This window comes from Candoia aspera, chromosome 3 (genome assembly GCF_035149785.1).
Source record: "Candoia aspera isolate rCanAsp1 chromosome 3, rCanAsp1.hap2, whole genome shotgun sequence".
NCBI lineage: Eukaryota > Metazoa > Chordata > Lepidosauria > Squamata > Boidae > Candoia > Candoia aspera.
In genome coordinates, this window is record NC_086155.1 from 177407664 (window position 1) to 177429093 (window position 21430).

Here is a 21430-nt window from a genome sequence, read left to right on the forward strand (position 1 = left end):
TCCAGTTATATTTTCCATTGCCTCATTTTCATCCAGTTTTGTTCCCTCATTCTCTTTTCTTCTATTTCTAGTGTAGCTGTCACTTCCTTTTAGCCCATTTTCATGTCTTCCCCCTTTCTTCTGGTGTTTCTACTGGAAAAATGGAGGGAGATGGGTGTGGGTTTTTTTCTGTGAAAGAGTTTGTATATGGAGAGAATGATTAGAATATGTACATGAGTCATCTGTTCATTTCAATCAATATAGCTATATATTCTGTTTCTCCCTTTTAGAAAGTAAGACTTCGGACAGATGTGTATGCACACATACATGCATATGCAAGCATGACTCATGTTCATATTTGCTGGGGTAGGAAAACCTCCAGGACTGGTTTCAGTTGGAGTTGGCAATCCTAAACTGACAAAATAGGGGAAAGCTGTACTGCATAGGATTTTTGGCTATGAGGATGATCATTTCCTTTCTATTTCTCCTCTGGGTATGGGGTCACCTTAAATTCAGGCTCATCTTCCTTTCAAGTAAATGTAGTAGAAGATAGGAAAGACCACCACTTTGCTAAATGCTATGGTAGCTTTCTGTAATGCCAGTCTAAAAGATGGGAAGCAATTTTGGAGGTAACACTGGTGAAGTGAGCGAAGTAGACTTGTGCCATAAGCAATAATTAAGCCTTCAGGCCCACTTGCCTAGTGACTGGGCTGATTCACAACAGTATTTCTACAAAGAAAAAAACAGATAGATATTTCTTTCATCCCCCCCCAAGGTGTTCCCCCCTTTAACTAGCAATTCAGCATTATGGAGCAAAGAGTGAGCTGTATGACCTATTGTTGGCTGCTTATATGTCTCAAAGATCAAATGCAACGTTTTCAGTCTGTAAAAAGAGTGCTACCATGCTTACGCATAGTAAGCATTTTGAAAATACTCCCTGGTTGAAAGCATGGTTGGGCTGATGACTGAGCAAAGTGAGTAAGCATCTCTCTGTGTCCGCTGCAATCACCAGTGCCCTTTCACCCATGCCTCCCTCCAACTGCTGCTTCCGTTACTTTCTGCTGTGAGAAGCTTCATTCCACTGACTTCACAAAATATTCCCTTTCAGAATGTTTGATGGGGCCGATGTTAAAGATTTCCTCAGGCTTTCAGACCTGGCACTGCTTCTAATACCAAAGGAGCTCCAAGCTGTAAACCATGATATGGGATTGTTGGCTCTGGGTCATTGGCGCCCCTTATAGCTGCTGGCACATTTGTCATGGTGCTGTTTAGTTATGCCCTCAGCTATTTTCATTTGGTATCAGTGACCGAACCATTCCCTGCTTAAATAATTCCATCCCCTTCTAGCAAATGCAGACCAGATGTTTCCCTGAACCTTTTTGCTTTCAAGTGAATCTGCTTCTGTTGCTATTCAGAGGAATGAATTCAGGTGACAAATGTCTTTCCCAGAGTATCAGTTTCTTCATTCTTGCTTCAGAGCTGCCTGAATAAAAGCAAACAATTGACAGCAGTGTTCCAAGTGTCAACATGAAACAAATTGTTTCTCTGTTTCTTTAAGCCTCCTGTATTTTTCCATCCAGATTGCTGAAAAATAAAATATGTGCATTATTTATCATATGTACTTAAGTATTAACATCAGGAAATTAAACTATGAAAAAAGAAAGCCAAAGGAAATAAAACTGGAGGAGAAAAAAAGAGTTGAATTTTGTCTTTTTGTAGTCAGGAAAAAGGGGGTGTAAAACAATATCCTTATATTCTAAAGTAAAAAACCCAATCGTTGTGTTTTCTGTACAAAACTCCACCCCTTTGGAAGACTTGGAAAAAGAGTTGCCCTTTGTAGTTTACTATAACATATAAAAGCTGTTAGCAGTTCGTGTAGCCAGCAGCTAGAAAGCTGCAGTTTCCCCCACCCTCTTTCTCTCTCCTTGAAAGTTGGTAATAAGATACACTCCTCTTTCCAAAGTTCACACCAGAGCACAGAAGAGAACTGTTTAACTTGGAAGAATAATACACTAGGCTTTTGGGTTCTGCAAAGAGGTAAGCCATTGAGCTCAGTTTACTTTGCATGTATTATTCCTATTATTATGATGCATCTGATGCTCCTTGAATTAGTTTAGTAGCACAAGGAAGATAGTTGGTTTCCATGTTGTCTCTCTTTCTCCTGTCTTGATTTTTCCTTTGATTATGCCTCTTTGGGATGAGTGCAGATTCCCAGTGATCAGAAACTTTTTCAGCTTCAATATACTGAATTGGATGCTTTTTTGTAGCTTCTCGAGTTGTACTAAGATGGTCACATACGCTACAGGACAATTTTTGTGTATGGTTGCTAGGCAACTTGAAACATTGGAGCATTTCAATTGACTGTGCAAACATCATATTTTGTGCTTTGCTGCACACATTAATCGGTTTGGGAGTGCAGCTGGGAAACTCAGCTAGAAGAAGAGATTCAGTCCGATCCCAATCATGTTTTTTAACCCTTTCTCTTCCACAGATTCTTTCTTTGTCTCCTGCTTTCAAGTAGGCTTTACCCACAAACCCTAAAATGACAGTCATTTCTGCCATTAGTGGGGCTCTCTTAATTACCATTCTCTGTGAAACAAGTGCAGTAGTGTTGCCCAATTCCACTGACCTATTCCTGTCAACTAATAATTACACTGACATTGAAGCAGCTTTGAAAACTCATCTGGATTCTGCAAGCCTCCCCAAAGCCAGGAAAAAGCGATATATCTCCCAGAATGATATGATTGCCATTTTGGATTATCACAATCAAGTCAGAGGCAAAGTCTTCCCACCTGCATCCAACATGGAATATATGGTAAGCAGGCATGTCTTTATTCCTTTCCTCATGTCTGAACCTGGTAGGATTTTGTATTAGAAATGAATGTATAAACTACTTACATTTCACATTGCCAAATAATGCTTTTTTTAACAAAAAAAAAATCAACTAGGCCAAGGGCTTTTGAAATTACTGCAATAGTTTGCATGTGCTGAGTAATTCAGACCATCAATTTTTCCTTCCTCTGTCTATGCTGCTGCCATGGCATAAACTAACATACCACTATAACAGTCTTCTTCTTTGGATCATATATTCTGAATGTAGGTAATGTGCTGGATTAATCCTATGTTTGATTAATCCTGTACTATATGAAAGCAGGAGTTGATTGTGATAACTATTCTGGTTATGGAGAAAGACACAATGTAAAAGAAGTTTCTTTAAGGCTACAAACCTGCACACAGTTACCAGGTAATCTCATTGCCTATATTGACATCTCTGAGTAAACATGCACAGGAATGAGCCATAAATCTTTTAAAATGGGAAAGCAGGCATCAAATACTTTTGTTGCTTGGGGACCCTCTTTTGACCACTCTGTCTAAAGTCTGGCCTAGGTAAGGTCCAATCAAATGTGCTTATTTTTTACTTATTGCCATTGCTAAAACCATCTTTTGTCTCCCACAATTTTGATAGCAGTTTTGGACAATAAACCTGTGATATTATTTATGTCACTTAATATACTACATTTATATTGATATTTATTTTACTTATCAAATTTATCAAACATTGGTATATAATTAAAAACAGAAAGGAATGAAATCCTCAATAATAATAATAATAATAATAATATCAAAAGATAGAATTACTGAACCATAATAGTGTCATTATCAAATTTGACAGCATAAGAATTATAAGGACCTGCTCAAATTAATGTACAGTATAACAAAATTAAGGTTAAATTTTCTATTCCACAGTTCATCTCTCAGGATGCATTTTCACATTCTCACATCCATTTTTTAAAAGTCTCTGGCACTTCCACATGGCACCATTCTGACTCCACAATCCCTCCAAAGTATTTTGAAGCCAGTCATGAGGTCATCTGAGTTTTATCAAGCTCAGAACACTGAGAATAAGCAAGGAAGACCAAGAGCCAATCACTGCTTTCTCCACCCACCCAACAGGACAGGATGAAAACTATTATTCAGTAAGTGCCCTGATTCCAAGATATGGGCTCCTGGAATAAAACAACAAAATGTCATTCTTCCTGAATTTATATTCCCACTGATAAAGACATGACACAACAAAGTTTTTCAAGCAGGGATTTTCCCCAAAAGTTGCAAATACAACTTCAGGTTGAATTATAGAGCCTGGGTGTGGGTATAATGTAGGAGAGAGATGAATGGTGCAATTGAACCCCAAGCTTCAGTGGTAGGCAGGGTAGAAGGATGGAGCAGCTGCTTATACCATATGAGCAAAGAAAATCAACTTAGGCAGTTTACACCAGAAACATTTAACAATGTTAGGATATGGCCCAGTACCAAAACAGGATGGAGAGAAGTACACAAGAAAGGACAACTCTCAGCTAATTTTGGAGTTTTTGTATGGATATTGGTTTCACTTGCCTTCTTCTGATTTTTTCCTCTCAAAAGGCATTTGGTGTTATAAGTGTATTCTGTTGTGACAGAATGGTTCTTTCCCAAATCAGCAGCACTTTGTCCCTATTGTGGAAGCTGTGGCAATATCCCACATGAACCATTCAACAAATATGTCCAACAGATATTTATTTATTTACCTATCTTCTTACCAATCTGCTGATCAAGAGGATCTGCAAATCCAAGAGGACTCCCAGGTCCAACCTGCTCCTTCAAGGGGAGTATGACCATTTGCAGAACCAGCTTTGAGGTTTTCATAGAGCCTGATCAATCACCTAAGAAGTAAGTCCACCAAGTAAATTTCAGGGATATAATCTGAGTTTGTTTTGATCCATCTAGCTCCTCACCACCTCCAAAGTGTCACAGTATCCCTGGCCCAATATAGTAGAGTATCATCATTGCACTGATGGATGATCTCTCCCAGTGGTTTCACATAGATATTAAATAGCATACCATCTTAACCATGCAAAGATCAAGTGAGGTGGGATATACATGTGAATCAGATTGATCATACCATGGCAGAGGATTAATAACAATGTTATTGATCTTCATCCACATTATCACTGTCTGAGGTAAATACTAGATATAGCATGTAACTCTTTTATGTGTGTCATGTTAAAATTCACCTGGGACAAGCCCGTGGTCTCCATGGAGGCCATCAAAACCCAAGCCTCTCCCAAACCCAAACCCAAAGCATGGAGGTAGAAGTCATCTGACACTATAAACCTGGACTATTCCAGCACCAGCCCAGATATGAGGTCCAAGAGCTTAGGAAGGGCTGCTGCCAAGCAGCAGGGGAGATGGTAAAAAAGCAGAAGCCCCAGCTTGTCTCTCATCCCTGATTGCAATACAAGCAGTCACCCCTGGCCACCGTTAGGGCAGTGTATTTGGCACAATCAAGGTTTCATGTTAAAGCAGTGCCATGCCTCCCCACACCCCAACCTCAGAGTCACAACTATTTGCAAAAGATGGAAACTTGATGGGCAGATCTTGGACAGGCCACATCCCTGTCTTACTCAATTCTATTTCCATAATGCAGGCCAGGTCCACATACATGTCTACCACCAAATCATGAACACACTTGGTCTTATTCCACACAAACCTGGGACTAACAACTGCTGGAACCAGGACCCAGGGAAGAAGCAGAGGGGTGAGAAGTGGAGACCAGCTTCAAATTACAGGTTCTTCTTCTGTAACAGCAAGTTTCCCATTGTCCACCCCTGTGGAGATCTGCTTCCTCACATATGCAAACTCTGAGGCTCCACACACCCCTTTACAAAGTTCTGAATGGAACAGCAGTGATCAAAACATATATTCATACCATCAACAAAAAGTCTGGAATCTTATTTCTGTTCACCAAGTTTCCACACTTTTACTCACTAACTAAAACATGACCATAATCCTCAGTGCATCTTACCCCACATGCCCATCAATCACCGTACCCTGCTCTCATTATTGCTGTCTACCCCTTATTTTAAAATTTGATATTGAAACGTGATCTTGCTTTTATAGATGTATATAAGAAGGATATTCTTTTGGTAACTGTTCTGCATTCCTGCTCTGTTACAAAAAGAAGCATTCCATTTCCTGTAGGATTATACTTACAGGTTATTATCCTTCAGTTAGCCCTGAAGTGATGCACATATGAAAAAAGAAGAGATATACGCACAGTGTAACATAGTGTTTGTCTTACAAATGAAGGAGAAATAGAAAAAGCTGGAGGTTATATCTTTGGCTTAGCAAATACAAGAAAAGGTTAGGGATATTCATACTTCTTAAATCAATCATACCTTTATGAATATTGTGGTACAGTTCTCTAACAAAGAATGAAAAAATCATAGACAATATAAAATACAACTTCAGATTGGGAAAAAGCTGAATTCACAGTTAGATATATGTCCATGGTGTCCATACAAAACAAACTTAAGGATGAAAACAAAGTCATTTTGAGATGGGCAGTATAAAAATATAATGAATGAATGAATGAATGAATGAATGAATGAATGAAACTGAAATTGGCAGCTTCATTTATCCTTACCAGTAGTCTGTGTGTTTTAGTCAATTCATTTTAAGAACAAATTCCAGATTTTTCCTTGTGTTTGTGAAGTCTGTCATTTTGTATAAAGCAGCCTACTTCTTGGAGGTTAGAGTTATCATTTCCACTACTCAGTTTTGAATGACCTTCACTTTCTGAAGTTTGATACTAAGTGAAGCATATTGAAATCAGCCTTGCCAGGGTTCAATAAACCCCTTTGTTATTGGAAAATAGCTGGTTCTTCTGAACTGCAAGGAACAAGAAGGTCTCAGTGAATGTCACACTTTTCTTTTTATCTGCAATGGTTGGGGATAAGAGGCACTGTTTAGCACTGGTTCTGCTTCTTCTGAAGCAAGTAGTTCCAGTTTTCCTTGGTAGGGAAAGAGAGGTCACCTTGGTAGGCACTCTCTTGTGGGGAGCCACAGGGTTTGGTCCTCTTACTACTACTTTTTCAATATCTACATGAAACTGCTAGGAGAGGTAATCCATGGTTTGGTATGAGATATCATCAGTCTGCTGATGATACCTGGATGCATATTGGGCTGGGCTGGAGGTTTCATGGAGTTCTTGACTGCTCTCTGAAGGGGACTGGATGGAATGTATCAGGCTGAACATCAGCACCTTGTTGCTGGTCCACAAACCATCTTCTGCTCTGTCTGCTCCAGTTTTAATTCTTGAAGGGATGTCACTTCTCCTGAAAGAGCAGATCCATGACTTGGAAGTTCTTCTAGACTTACAGCTACTGCTGGATTCACAGATGGATTCTATGGCCAGGGAAATCTTTGCCTACCTCAGATGGTGCACCAGTTATGGCCCTACCTGGAATGATAGGTCCTGACAATAGTAACTCATCTAGTGGTAATGTGATTTACATGGAGTTGCCTTTGAAGATTAATCAGAGGCTGCATCTGGTGATGAATGCAGTGCTTAATGTGGTGGATGAGAGCTCCCACAGCCACATAAAATCCCTATTAAGAGCACTACATTGTCTTCCATTAGGTTTCCAGGTAAAGTGCTGGTTTCAGCCTTTCACACCTACATGGTTTGACTTCATATTCAGGAGCACCTCCCCTGGGTTGAACCAGTACATCCTATATGCTTATCCCTGGTGGAGATGTTTATGGTTCCTCACATACCTGAGGTAAAGAAGTGAGGGCTCAGAATTAGGTTTTTCTTTGATAATCCCCACTTATGCCCCTGCTTGAGGGCTGAGCAGCATCTTCTTGGCATTGTTTAGGTATGCTGTAAAAACAGAACATTCTTTGGCATTCAAGGCTGAATTGTTATTAAGTTGGAATTGGTGCCATGGTTGCATATGGTTAAATTGTTTTATTGTGTTTGTTCTTAGGATTTTATTGTATGTTTGTGTTTTATTCATCTTGTAATCTGTGAGAGAACCTTGATTGTGGTGGTATACAAATGCAATAAATGCATAAATATGAATCTGCTTGACCACTTTAAACTAAGAATTTATAGGACCTTACAGGATTAAAAACATGGGATGTGAGTAAATGGCCTCTTTTATCAGATGTTACACATTTTGAACTAGTAGAAAGTTTTACCTGAATAAGAGCCAATTTATATGCAAGAGAACACTAGGTTTTATCAATGTTTGTTGCAAATTTTGTGATGGTTTACCTTTAGTATGTCTGAAATTTGACATGTTTGTTCTCAATTTTGGGGGTTATTTTCTCTGTAAATTCCACCACATTCTGTTCAAACCAAAAAAGTGTGGTTTGTTTAAACCTTGCTTTGGATGCAGGATGTGAACCAGATTGGTCTACTTTTGGGATGGCCTGGGCCATCTCCAGAGCTCCTGATTGGCTCCCTAAATTGGATCAGGTAGTTCTGCATAAAATTTTTTATGTTCTTTCAAACAACATCTTTTCTTTCAGTAGTAAAATTCCAGAGCACATAAACAAAATCTCTAAGTAAAGAAGCACTGATGAAAACTTGGTCCTTTCAGATGAAGTAAACAAATGAAAGCATTGGGGAAATAACAGAGCAGATGGGGATGAATGACATTAAAAATACAAATGGACATACATACATACATACATACACATATAATTTTATCACCGGCCATCTCACTCAAAGAGCGACTCTGGGCAGTTTTTCTTAGAAACAATTTGAATCAAAATCTGGAAAAATACAATAGTCAATGTTATATTCAGTGTGGTTTGTATGTATATTGTGAACTGATAGTATCTTTACAAGCAGTAAATTGATTGTTTACTCTCAACTAATCCATTGATTAATATTTGGGTTTCTGTGATGCAAGAACAAATTAATAAAGGAATTCAGTTGACCACTATGAAGTGATAGAACATCTACAATTGCATTTTTTTTCTTTTTTCCATCCCATCTGCTTGCTCAGTTTCCATACCCTGCCTTTTTATGGGACATGAATTCTAGAATGGGGAGATACTAGAGAGAATGTGACGTAAATCAAGACAATTTCCACAAGGCTCCTACAACAATTCTTCATAGAAATTGACTTATACTAAGACAACATCTTGCAACTATTCTGGAGCTTTTTCTTACCTCTGTATGGAGATGTCACATGCAACCATGAATTTTCATTTATTTATTTATTTATATGGCCAGCCATCTTAAATGCATAGCCCATAACAATAACAATTACACACATGCACACACAAACACGTAACAGCACCTCAGAATACAAATACAGTACAAACTAAGTGAAAAGTAACCATAATACAATAGGCAAGCACCATAACAAACTCACAACACAGCTGCACCTGCATTGGGCTCAAGTATCATCCCAGCCCAGCACTGGGGGAAGAGCCAGGTCTTCAGAGCTTTCCAGAAAAGCTTTGGGGCGCTCCGGGTCTCAGAGGGGAGGCTGTTCCATAGGGCAGGCACCCCAACATGTTCTTTGACAGCATGTATCCTGCAGGGAGAAAAAGAGGCTGGATATGGTGAAAATGTCCACAAATTGGCTACTGCTTGTTGTAGATGCCTTTTCTGTTGTAATGTGTTCAGCTCAAAGATAAAGAACTGATATTTAATTAATTAGTTTTTAATTAATTAATTTATTTTTACTGGCAAGGCAAGGCTGCTTCCCATTGCAAGGAAAAAAGCTGTCAGGAACATGAGGCAGTTGGTGGGGCCAATGCCTGTGTAGTGAGGGCCAAAATTAAATATGGGAAGGAAGGATCAGCTTCCCTGGACTATTCCTTCTTTTCTCCTTCATCTTTGGCTCCCCCAGAAAGCTACCAGAAAAGGGACATACTGCTTCTGTCTAGAGATTGCACAGGCTTTTGAAATTAGAGCAATAGTTGCAGGAAATTAAACAGAGGGCTATATACATTCTTTGAACCACAGATTGCGCACTCCTGTATTAGGCCATATAAAAGGATTGCATAGTCAGTGAAACTATTCATTTTCAAGTTCTTAAAAAGGAAGTGAAAGCATTAGCATAGAAATGGAAAAAAAAATCTGGAAAAGTGCATTTGGAAAAGTTTATTTTGACCCAGCATATTAAGATCCCACATATCCCACATACTTTGAAACTGACAATACTTCTTGAGACACTAATGCACCAATTCAACCCCCCAAATGAAAGCCATTCTGCATGCTATCTGAGAAAGAAAATGAGTAGCTCTGCATATGTGTATGTATGTGCATTTTTGCAAAGAGGTTAGGAAAAGGATAAGTCTTTCTCTACTTAGGTATAGTTATACAATATGCAATATGCAATTTGCACATTTCTAATGTAATTCTAAGAGATGGCATTCAGTCTTGAAGGATCTAACTCTTGAGACTGTAGCTGAATCAACTGTCCACTTTTAAGACTTAAATCAATAAAAAATATTACACTTAGTTTGCAGTAATATTCATTGACATCAGAAGTGTAAATTCCAAAATAATGCCCATCATTTGAAAGCCACATAATCCAGCACTGAAGTTTGTGACTTAGTTGGCTGGATAAAAACCAAGATGCTGTCTGGAACTGAAGATGAACTTCTCAACAACTAATGTCTGTTTTCATTTTATATGTAAACAAGATGTAAGTTATACTTTTTCTGAAGCAATGACAGATCTTTTTAGTTTTAAAAAATGGAATTTGCACTTTTGGCCTATTTAAGTTAGCTCACATCTTTGAAAAGCTAAAATGATCGAACTCAAAAATCAAATACTTAAAATAGATAATGACAATATTAATAATTAATCAAATAGCCAATGTGGTGTAGTGGTTAGGGTGCTAGATTGGGAGTGGGAAGACTCAGGTTCTAGTCTACCCTTAGACATGGAAGCTGGCTGGGTCACTAGCTGCTCTTTCAGCACTAGATTGGGGAATTTAAAAACATCACTCTACTAACCTGCACTGGACCAGCATGGTAGGCTGCAGTCCATAACCTTCAAGAAGAGTTCTTTGTCCTGCAATAGACTGACTTCAGCTGATCACCATCACAGGAATCTTTATCAATCAAACAATAACTTAACTTATGTAGATCAGAAGATGAACAGAGAAAGTGATCAATTCAAGTTTTTTGGAAGAATGAAAACGTTTTAAGAAGTTTTCTTAACAATGAGAAGAAGCTGAACCCACCAGACTTTAGTAGGAAAGGAGCCCCCTTAGGGTTCTTTGTTCCATTTTAAACTATCTCTTGCAAATGATGCCAGAGTATTACCTAATTATGTCTTTAATTCCAAAAGTTAGATGTAGTAGGTAGGAATTTTCTTGCTTACAGTTATGATGTCTGGAAAGGCCATAAAATGTATTCTAAATTTTCTTGAAAAGAAATAGCTCTTCAGTGCACCATAACTGCATATGAACTCAAATTAGATTTAGGAATATAGAGTTGATTTCAGCAACATAGGAAACTGCCTTACATCAGGGTGGACTGTTTACCATCCAGCACTGTATTGTGTATTTTTACTCTGATTGGAAAGATCATAAGAAGCCCCACCCCTTTTGTATTGGATCACCATATCCACCATCTTGCATATTTTGACCCCCACACCTCCCTACGGGCACCACTGTTACAAGAAATAGGTCATTACACCTGTCCAGTCATAATGCTTTAAGAAAAGGATATTGTGTCCTTTGGTGAAAATGTCAGTTAATTCTGTTTGAAATCAAATAACACTTGCCATTTTTTCCAAATCAGAGTTTACAGCCTAACTACAAATCCTCTCACTCTTTTGGTATGATCTGTCAGATTTTTAATAAAGGAACATGGGTAAATAGTTACAATTTCCAGAGAATTGCCCACAAACCACAGGAAAAATAATTTTTAAACATACCTTCCCTATATCTAAAAAGATACAGTTTTTGTAATCCTTAGGCAGTGATCAGTGATACTTGATCTGGCAAGTATTCCCCAAAATGTTGTCTAATTTTGTCCAAAACTAAAAAAAGTATAGGCACATAGTCTTAAAAATGTTGGTAATGGAGCCTACCTCCAAACATTCTGCACTATATTTCTCTGAGACAGAGTTGGCTTCATTTTCTCTGAAGAGTATTGCGTCTGCTGCTTTCACCCTATTCTGTTAAAAAGTAAACAAGAAGAAGAAAAAAGTTAAAAGCCATTTGTGGTTTTCTCATGGCAGTTACTGAAAGACAGGAAGCTTCACTTTCCCAATCTTATTTCTGAGTCAGATCAGGGTCAAAGCTGGCAGTCTTATAGCGCCTGAGTCCAATCAAGCAATTCTCCAAAGCACCAAGTTGGATCTGAACTGAATCTGGAAGGAGATCTGAGAGTATTCATATGCACTTGAGTACTGCAGATCTGGGCCCTTGGTAAAGCAGGCGTATGAATTGTATAGGTAGCTCTATTCTCATTAAGGGGAATGCAAATTAGATCTCTACTTCAGATTTTCCACCTGAACACAGAGATAGGGCCATGATCGGGAACATGCCCCATTTTTCAAAGTTTTCACTTGTTCAAGCAAATCCAGCCTCCTTGTGCAGGTTTCTCTTTGGAACTAAAGAGATGACTGCATGTTGTGATAATTGCACAGAAATATCATATCCAAAGAGGCCATGTAGTGGGTACCTGAGAAATATCAGTAAATATCTAACTACAATTAATTGCAATACTTTATGCTTTGCAGGACTTGGGAAAAATTTAGTGGCTGTTCCATGAAAGCGGCTATTAATCTACCAGCATCCAAAGCTATTTCCAACTAGGGCCTGACATCCCCCATAATGCTGTCCCTCAATAAGTGAATTTATAGGGACAATATCCTGGCTGGAGTCTGTGCAGTTTGCTTGGATTGTTCACTCTGCCTTTCCTAACCCTGTTAATTAAGACCATGCATTATTTCAGCAGATGGCAGCACCTGACCAACCTGGCCTGAGCTTTGAAGATGGGCCTGATTAATAATTGGATGGGAGACCATCCAGGGAACAGTTAAGCACTAGATTAGGTAGGTGAAAAAACACCCCAAGAGGTGGCAGTGGTAAATGGTTTCTGCATTTTTGCAGAGAAAACTGCAGGGCTGTGTTCATGTAGCCCGTAGGAATCAAGTTTGACTCAAATGAGTTGTTATGTAGCTGTGCATTATCTGAGCCATGAAATCTCACTGAAGATTAGCCTTATAAGCACCATGTACATGTAGCTTAATCTTCAGGGACTCTTCCCATCTCTTTTCTATAAAGGGAAGAGTAAAGAAGATGTCACTAGATATCCTGACTTTTGGAGAAGTCTATTGAGCATCTGTTGTTCTAATAAAAATCATGAGGTACGGTAAATCAAAATAAAATATATGTGAATGAGGTAGAAAGCATGTGGTACTGTCAAAGCATCTTGAATGTTTTCATTGCAGCAGTAGCCTTTATTAAAGAAGCAAGTTCGGTTTAAGTTTTTTAAAGTGACTTTACTCTTCAGCAGAGGATACAGTGGCAGACACAACATAATTCTACTGTAATTCCTTTCTATTTCTATTTCTTTATCTCAATAGCAGTATGTACGGAATGAAATCAGGGTCAGTTCATTAATCCATTTTGTTACCTTTGTTTTGAAAACACATGCAAGAAAGCAGCCAAAACCAGAAAACTTCAAAAAATAAATGTATTTATTTCTCATATTTCTAGGCTGCCTAACTCCAAATGTCTCTGGGACAGCTTGACATATACTAAAACAGTAAATAGTCCAATGTGTAGTGTGACTGGGAGGGTACAGCAACCAGACTCTCTCCCCCACTAGGAGAGACAAAAAAAGCCCATCCAACCACACTAACCCAAGGCCTGGGGCAAGAGTCATGTTTTTAGTACTCTTTAGTACTGGTCAGTAAGGTGGGAGAAGGCATAGAAATCTCTGGAGGAATGCTAGATGCCAACTGTGTCAAATCTTACAGGGTAAGCAGAAACCATAGGACACAGACAGTCCCTCAAATAACTAGGCCCTATCTCATGAGGGCTTTCAAGGTGACAACCAGCACCTTGAATTGCACCCAGAAGCCAACTGGTGATCAGTGCAGTTCTTGAAGCATGGGTGTTTCATGGGAATGGTGTGACTTCCCATCACTGCTTGTGCTGCTTCATTCTGGACCAGCTGTAGCTTCTCAGTGGTTTTCAGGGGCAGCCCCATATACAGCACATTGTAACAGTCCATCTGTGAGGTAATCAGATACAGTTCTTACATGGATAGCTAGGGCATCCACGGGAGGGTTCAGAAAAGTTGAAATGGCAACTGTGACTGCACAACTGAAGCCCCTCCCTTTTCAAATGTGCTTTAATTGTGCAGTCATGGTCCCCATCTTGATGTTTTTGATCTCCCTGATGATGTTCCTGTTGGGCAGTTTTCATGATAACACCGCTGCATATATTTTTAGTTTTCAAAAAGACAAGTATAAAGGACATAATAGAGTCTATAATATTATGCACATTTGGAAGCTGAGAATAGCTAAAAGGAAGTATTTTGGTGCATAATTAAATTATTAATTTAGATAAGGTTGGCCACCAGCTTGAATGTGTTTTAAAATCATGGAGTATAAAGTTATTAGAGCTTTTAATTATGACGGCTGTGTTATTTTAGATATATACTACAAGCTGAGGCAGAACAGATTAATTTGTTTTCATTTGCTAGGGAAGGAATGAACTTACTTTGTTCTAATTTTCAGCTTAAATTAGCTTGGAATGGTACAAAGTTAGCCACAGGGCCCCAAAAAGAGAGAAGCCATTTTTCCTCTGGCCTTTCTTTTATATACCACTGAATGATAGGGAAGGGGGTTGAGCCAAGAAGAAGCACTGCATTTCAGGGAGCTAAAGGCCTGCCTTCAAATCAAATTAGGCCGCTGCTGGTCAGTCCAATTACAGCATTTTGGACAGTAGATAGATGATGCGGGTGAAAAGATCCTTAGTTTTACCATTTGGTCCCCATAGTGCTAAATGTTTCCAGCAGCTGTTGTTGATGATTTGATTTATTCACACATCTAGCCTACTCCATTCTCTGAGTCCTAGTGTAATTCAAAAACATTGAGTACTTCATCCATCATTTTTATAGCACCATATTCAATAAGAGTAAATGGAACAGACTAGCAAGTTAATTGCTTATTCTCCAGCCAAAGCTCTGACAATCAGCTTCACTGCATTCAGAAAAAGGTGCCATTATTTCTTACAAACAGTCCTTACTTTGAACAAAAATACGTCAACCTATTTGTTTGAAAGTTTTGCATAGGTGCTACTTATAGGAAGTTTTCAAGCAAAACATTTTTTTAAAAAAGCTGAACAGGTTTTTCTTTTTTTTAAGGAACTTAGCTTGAAAGGCCTTGCACTGGTTTCCCAGGCATGTTTCACCCACTCTATTTGGAGTGCAAATTACATTTCTTGCACCTGACTTGATAACAGGTAAATGATACATAAATTTACTGCTACTAAAAGAACAAAAACAAAAAAAACAAAAATCATCTAAGAGAAAATAAAAAATATGATAAAAGAGCATAAATTCTGCACAGCGGAAAAAAGTGGAACCAAATCCTAGATGAGACAGACTTTGATTTGCTCAAGCAGGTCTTTTCTTAAGGGAAATAGGATCTCAGAATAGACCTCTGTTAAGAATTACAGCCAAGAAACAAAGTAAGATCATGGAGAATCTTGTCTTTATTCTATGCCAGACCTTTAGAAAAATACTTTCCAAAATAAGCATGGGAATGTACAGTGTAAGTCTGCATCAAGAACAGGTAGCTTCTTTAATATACAAAGCTAAAATCTATGTAGATGTTTAGCTGTATTTCTGAAAATCAGGAAAGGCCCTGTGAAGTTTTAATAATTTATCAATCTCTGTAAATGTGTAGACAATTCCAGTTTTTAAAAATTATTTCTTCACCCACCCCTTGATTTACATACACCAAATAATACAATCCACATAGTGGCTTTCTGTGCAAGAACTGACCCAAGGCAAAGCTAAAATTTTACTGAAAATGTTAAAGTCAATCAAGCCAAGAAATATGTTAATAATGAAAGATCACAGGCCAGTTTGAGAAATAGGCATTGGAAATGATCTCTTTAGTACAAAGCACTTCCTGTATCATTAAAAAGAAGAAATGGCCTATTTTTGAATGGCCTTGGATCACTGCTTTTTTCCAATTCTTCTAAAAATGGTTTGATTTGATGCATATGTACCACATGTACATTTGTTAGTGGAAATTGTTTTAAAGAAATTGGTAATCCCAAAACAAATTCTGCTAGGTCTCTTGTGAAATACAAGCATCAGAACAAGGCATATGTTATTACTTTAATACAGCCAGTTTTCCACTAATCTCTCAGTGTTAAATGGAGAAAATCTCTACTTTATGAGGGTAAAATAATCACTATCTCTGCTGCCACTGTTAATTTGATACAGTTGATACAAAAGAATATGGTATTTTAGTTTGACTGAGTGACTTAAAGTGACTTTGTATGATATTATCTAAAGAATATAGTCAGGAGAAGTTCTGACAGACTAAAGATTTTTAAGAATATACATGTTAACAACTTTTGTATTTTTAAAATTATGTTCTTCACTTTACTGAGAAAGAATGCCTTTAAGTTTCTTTTCGTTTTTATTCTGAATATATCTAGGAGGAGTTCATCAGCAACAATGGACTTCAGGCCTGTGGAATCTATTTTATTTTCCCTTACAACCACAGAATATATTAACAATGCTAAGTACAAAACAGTGGTTCATGGATGGGATAGATACTTCTTTAGCATTAAAGAATAAGGAAATGAACTGTGAAGATATGCTCAACAAGGATACTTTTTTTTTGTATCAGAGCTGAGCACAAAAATACATTTTGATCCTTGCCTAATCTGCCCTATTATATCAGCCTAATTTGTTTTTATTACGTCTTCTTTCATTATTGCTACTGGGGTCAGAATTTGTCTCTCAGCTATTGCAGATTATCCAAAGATCTACTAGTAAATCCCAAACTACCTTTTGCCCCCTCCCCCCTCCCCCCTCCCCCCTCCCCCCTCCCCCAACTCACTCAGTTGCTCTTCTCTTCCTTTTGAGAGTTCCAACAGAGCATTTTTTCAGGACTGCCCTCAGTGGCCCAAGGGTTCTCAAACATTCCTCCATTCTGGCTGTTATCTGGGCCTTTTATATCTAAATCACATATCTTAGCAAACATAGGTATTTCCTTCTTAGATGTTCTGCAATGATACAAAGTGCTACTTAGCATTCTAAATCAAATTTATGCCTCATTTTGTCACATCCTGTCCAAGCTAATCCTAGATTTAATCCTTAGGACCATCAGGTGCAGTAGGAGAAAGAACTGAGTTCCAATGTTGGTGAATTAGATCAAAATAGGACATCTTCATTTGTGTCTCTGCTCTTTATAGTCTCAAGGAGAAATCAGCATGCAATATGAGGACTAGATGGGCAAATGCAAGTATAGTGATTCTATCACAAGAAGTAATGTTTCCTTTTTATTATGTGTTGGTGAATATCCCTACTAAGTACTGTGTCCACTTGTAGGTATCACAATTTAACAAGGATTCTGAGAAACTTGAACAGATTTAGAGTTGGGAAGCAGGGATGATCAGGGGATTAGAAACACAGTTTCTATGAAGAGAGATCAAAGGTGCAGGGTATGTTTCACCTCGACAATCAGAGATTAAAGAAGGATATGGCAGCACTCTTCAAATGGCTAAAGAGATATCACACAGGTCAGAATCTGTTGTCTTGTTTCACAGTGCCAAATACAGAAAAATGAATTGAAATTGCATAAAGGTAGATTCTGATTGCAAATTAGAAAAAAAAAAATCCTGACAATGGAAGCCACTACCCAGAGAAGAGATTGGCTTCCTTTCCCTGGATGGGTTGAAGCAGACTCTAGCTGTCTATCTGGGATGTTCTAACTGGGATTCTTGCTCTGGTCAAGGGATTGAACTCAATGACCTAAGAAGACCCTTTCAATTGTATTATAATCTGTGCATTTCTTAATTTGATTGTGATATTTCAACTAGTAAAGCCAGGGATCTGGTACACAAATAACCAATAGGCAGGCTATGTTTCTTCATAATTATTTATTATTCATTCATCTTCCTTCCTGCAAAACTGTCTAAATTGCCTGAGCACACACTTTGACCACAATTAAATTAATTATACTTAAATAGGTTTAAGTATAACTTAAATCCAGGCTGTTGCTCTCAGATTAAATTTTATCTCAAGTGTTGCAGTCAGACTTGCTTTGATCCGAAGTTTTTTTCTTCTTTTTTAGTAATTATTTCCAAAAATATCTTTTTCCTAGCAATTTGCAAATTCATGCAATGGCTAAAACCAAATTAAACTTTTGTGCAAAGAGTTTACTGGGGAGATAATTAATGTACATTTTGTTGAGTTCAGTTCATTAAATGTAGTGACCTATATGAAGAAAAGAGGAAACTGAGTAGAACAAACGAGACCCATTAAAATTTGGCAAATAGAACAAAGGAGATGGAGATCCAATTACATGTGGCATCATGAGCAAAAATTTATTGGGTGGCTGTGAACATCCATTTCTGAATTTTGGTTTTCCCTATGTAAAATAGGAACAGTAGTAAAAGAATCAAGAGTAATTATTGCAAACTTTTTGATTGTGAAAGTTCTGTATTAGAAGAAGGGGCAGAATTTCCAAACCAACTTAAGCCCAAATAGTCTCCATACAAATTCTTTCTTATAACATTTTTGCCATAGGTGGGATTGTGAATCAGGAAGAATGATAGTTCAAAGGCAGCTGATCCTAAACCACTGACCCATTTCCTGGAGCAGACAACCACTGATACCTAACAGGGGAATTTTTAGAGTGAAGCATAAGGAGTGGCAGTGTACATTTCAAGAACTACACCAGACATCCTGTTGCTTCCTCTGACGAACCTTCAGGGCGAACAGTGAGGGAAGATACATTGTTGTCCTGTTTAATACTTCCATGGTCTCATAGGTCTTTCTCTAAGCTTCTTGTTGCTTCAAGTAGCCAGTCCTCTTTTGCCGTTATTGACCTCACAAGGTTGATAGAAATACAGAATCTTCAAAAGCCATGTTTGATTATGGATTTCTTAAGTCACTCAAGAATAGTTGGGATCCTATGCTAATGCTTGGAAGAAGGACTACTTGTTAACTAGACAGAAGTTGTGAGTTTGTGCTCAATGTAAAGAGTTCTTAGTTCTTTGGAATTAAGTTTATTTGAAGTTAATGTTGCTGATGCAGAGAAACTGGAAGAGGCACAGAACACTCAATATCCATGTTTCTGGTATGAATTGGACTAGTCAGTTGCCTTCATACAGAGGGTTATGCAGCATGCTTGAAAGATGGGTGGAATAAAATTGAATAAACAATCTTTTCAAAAGTGTAACTTTCTAGTAAATTGCCTAGGATTTAAGCTCAGCCAACTCATCTCCATAATGTTTGATCAATTCATCAGGCTGGACAAAGAAACATGGAAGAAACGACTAACCAAATTTTGGGGTGGTCTGCCGCAAGGTCTTCAATAATATAATTGGATAATTATATTATTCAATATAATTGATAGTTCTGAACTCCTTTTCAGTGTTCAGGATAAATAAAAATGTTGTATTTTGCCAGGTATGGGATGATAATCTAGCTAAGTCTGCAGAAGCTTGGGCTGCTACCTGCATTTGGGACCATGGCCCTTCTTACTTGTTGAGATTTCTGGGACAAAATTTATCTGTATGGACTGGAAGGTAATTAAATTTCATATATATTTGTTTTCAAGCCACTAATTTTCAAGCATCTTTTATCCTGCAAGTGTATGAGAATAAAGTAAGTTCCAAGAAAGAAATAATATATATGTCTATATATAATATATGTCTTCAGCACATTAGTAATACCAAACATTCAAAAATAACTATTTTTCTTACTTTAATTTTGCCCAGATATCGATCCATTCTCCAGCTGGTGCAGCCCTGGTATGATGAAGTGAAAGATTATGCCTTTCCATATCCTCAGGACTGCAATCCAAGATGTCCGATGAGATGCTATGGGCCCATGTGTACACATTATACCCAGGTGACATGAGTTCAGTTTTACTGCATCATGCTTCAGTGTAAAGCTTAAGTCTGTGTGATAAGTGTCACTTTTCAAGCTGGACTTTTAACAAATAAATCTTTGTTTTTTCTTTAGATGGTTTGGGCCACTTCCAACAGAATAGGCTGTGCAATCCATACATGCCATAATATGAATGTCTGGGGGGCAGTATGGAGCCGAGCTATTTATTTGGTATGCGACTATGCCCCAAAGTAAGTTGCTCTGTTTTCATTTCATTTACTGTTGCATATTATGTCAGCATACAAGACTTTAGTTTGGGCTGCCTGATCATCATGGTATCTAGTTTTCTAACTCATTCTAACTCATCTTCTATAAATTATAGGTTATCCACAGGTTATCCATGTAACATTGGCTATGTTGGTATTCCATAAATGTAAATCAGGGTAGTTATCATTCCATCTGTCAAAGAAATATAAGAATCCCCTGTTGGTAAACCTTATATTGTTTAATTTTTAAATGACAGCAAGTTTTTGGCATGTATGTAGGAACTGATAGCAAAAAGCATTGAATTTTAAGAACATGTGATTTGGTTATAAAGAATCTACTGTCTATGAATTTTATTTATCTTAAATCAGCTAAATATAGGACGGGGCAATAATTCTGAAGACCCCAGTCTATCAGTGTTGTAACTTGTCTTCTCGTGAGATTTTTCTGGTTTTACCCATAAATATACAGTCCTGTGTTCACAGGCATTGGTGCTAAAATCTAAATGAATTCAAGATCTTGGGATAAAGATAGATTCTGCACCTAAAAGCAATTGTATAATAGACTCTGCTATGCAAATAACAAATGGAAAAAGTAACTTTTTTGTTTTTCATGATGAGATACTATGAAATATTCAACATACTAATTGTATCATTGCTTTTTCCTTCCCCCCTTAGGGGAAACTGGATAGGAGAAGCACCATATAAAGTTGGGGTGCCATGTTCTGCTTGCCCACCCAGTTATGGAGGATCATGCACTAACAATCTTTGCTTTCCTGGAGTGACCTCAAACTACTTATATTGGTTTAAATAAATGGTACAACTGTTCTAATGAAATGCATGTGTAACAAAATCTTGTATATTGAAGTCTGCATATATTGTATATATATGTAATGTACTGATTTCATTAATATTGTTATGAACTTTATGTAATAATACAAAGATTAGTTTTTTAAGGATATAACGTATATCCAATTTCTGTTTAAGTGACAAAGTTACTCTTTAGGACCACTGATAGGTAAAGATTAATAATGTGCCTTAAAAATAAAGAAAAGGAAAACATAAATAAGCAAACAAACCAGTTGATACTGGGAATTAAAGTGATTAAAATTTAGTCCCTTAGAGGCCTAGGAATGTATCTTTAAATACTTTATATTTATAGGCCTAGGCAAAAAATGAACACTAGATTATTATATCTAATCCTCTGAGCTTTACTTGTGTCTGTGTGAACGTGTATGTGTTTTAGAAAAATGGAAAAACAAAAGATATCCTGGATACAAAAAGAAAAG

General features: G+C 37.6%; 1 protein-coding gene across 1 annotated transcript; it reads left to right on the top strand.

Annotated features, from left to right (window-relative positions):
- The first annotated feature begins 1839 nt into the window (after window positions 1-1839).
- On the top strand, window positions 1840-20978 carry PI15 (peptidase inhibitor 15). Its single transcript, XM_063300253.1, has 6 exons — window positions 1840-2016; window positions 2471-2794; window positions 19456-19574; window positions 19767-19899; window positions 20014-20129; window positions 20820-20978. Exons 2-6 carry the CDS (start codon window positions 2522-2524, stop codon window positions 20953-20955), a joined length of 777 nt encoding a protein of 258 aa, XP_063156323.1. The 5' UTR covers window positions 1840-2016; window positions 2471-2521; the 3' UTR covers window positions 20956-20978.
- Window positions 20979-21430: the final 452 nt, after the last annotated feature.

Excerpts from the sequence above, each read along its gene's own strand:
- PI15 (XM_063300253.1), top strand. The coding sequence starts at position 2,522 with ATGACAGTCATTTCTGCCATTAGTGGGGCTCTCTTAATTACCATTCTC. Across the intron at positions 19,575-19,766 it reads TTATCTGTATGGACTGGAAG|ATATCGATCCATTCTCCAGC; the intron begins GTAATTAAATTT and ends AATTTTGCCCAG. Across the intron at positions 20,130-20,819 it reads GTATGCGACTATGCCCCAAA|GGGAAACTGGATAGGAGAAG; the intron begins GTAAGTTGCTCT and ends TTCCCCCCTTAG.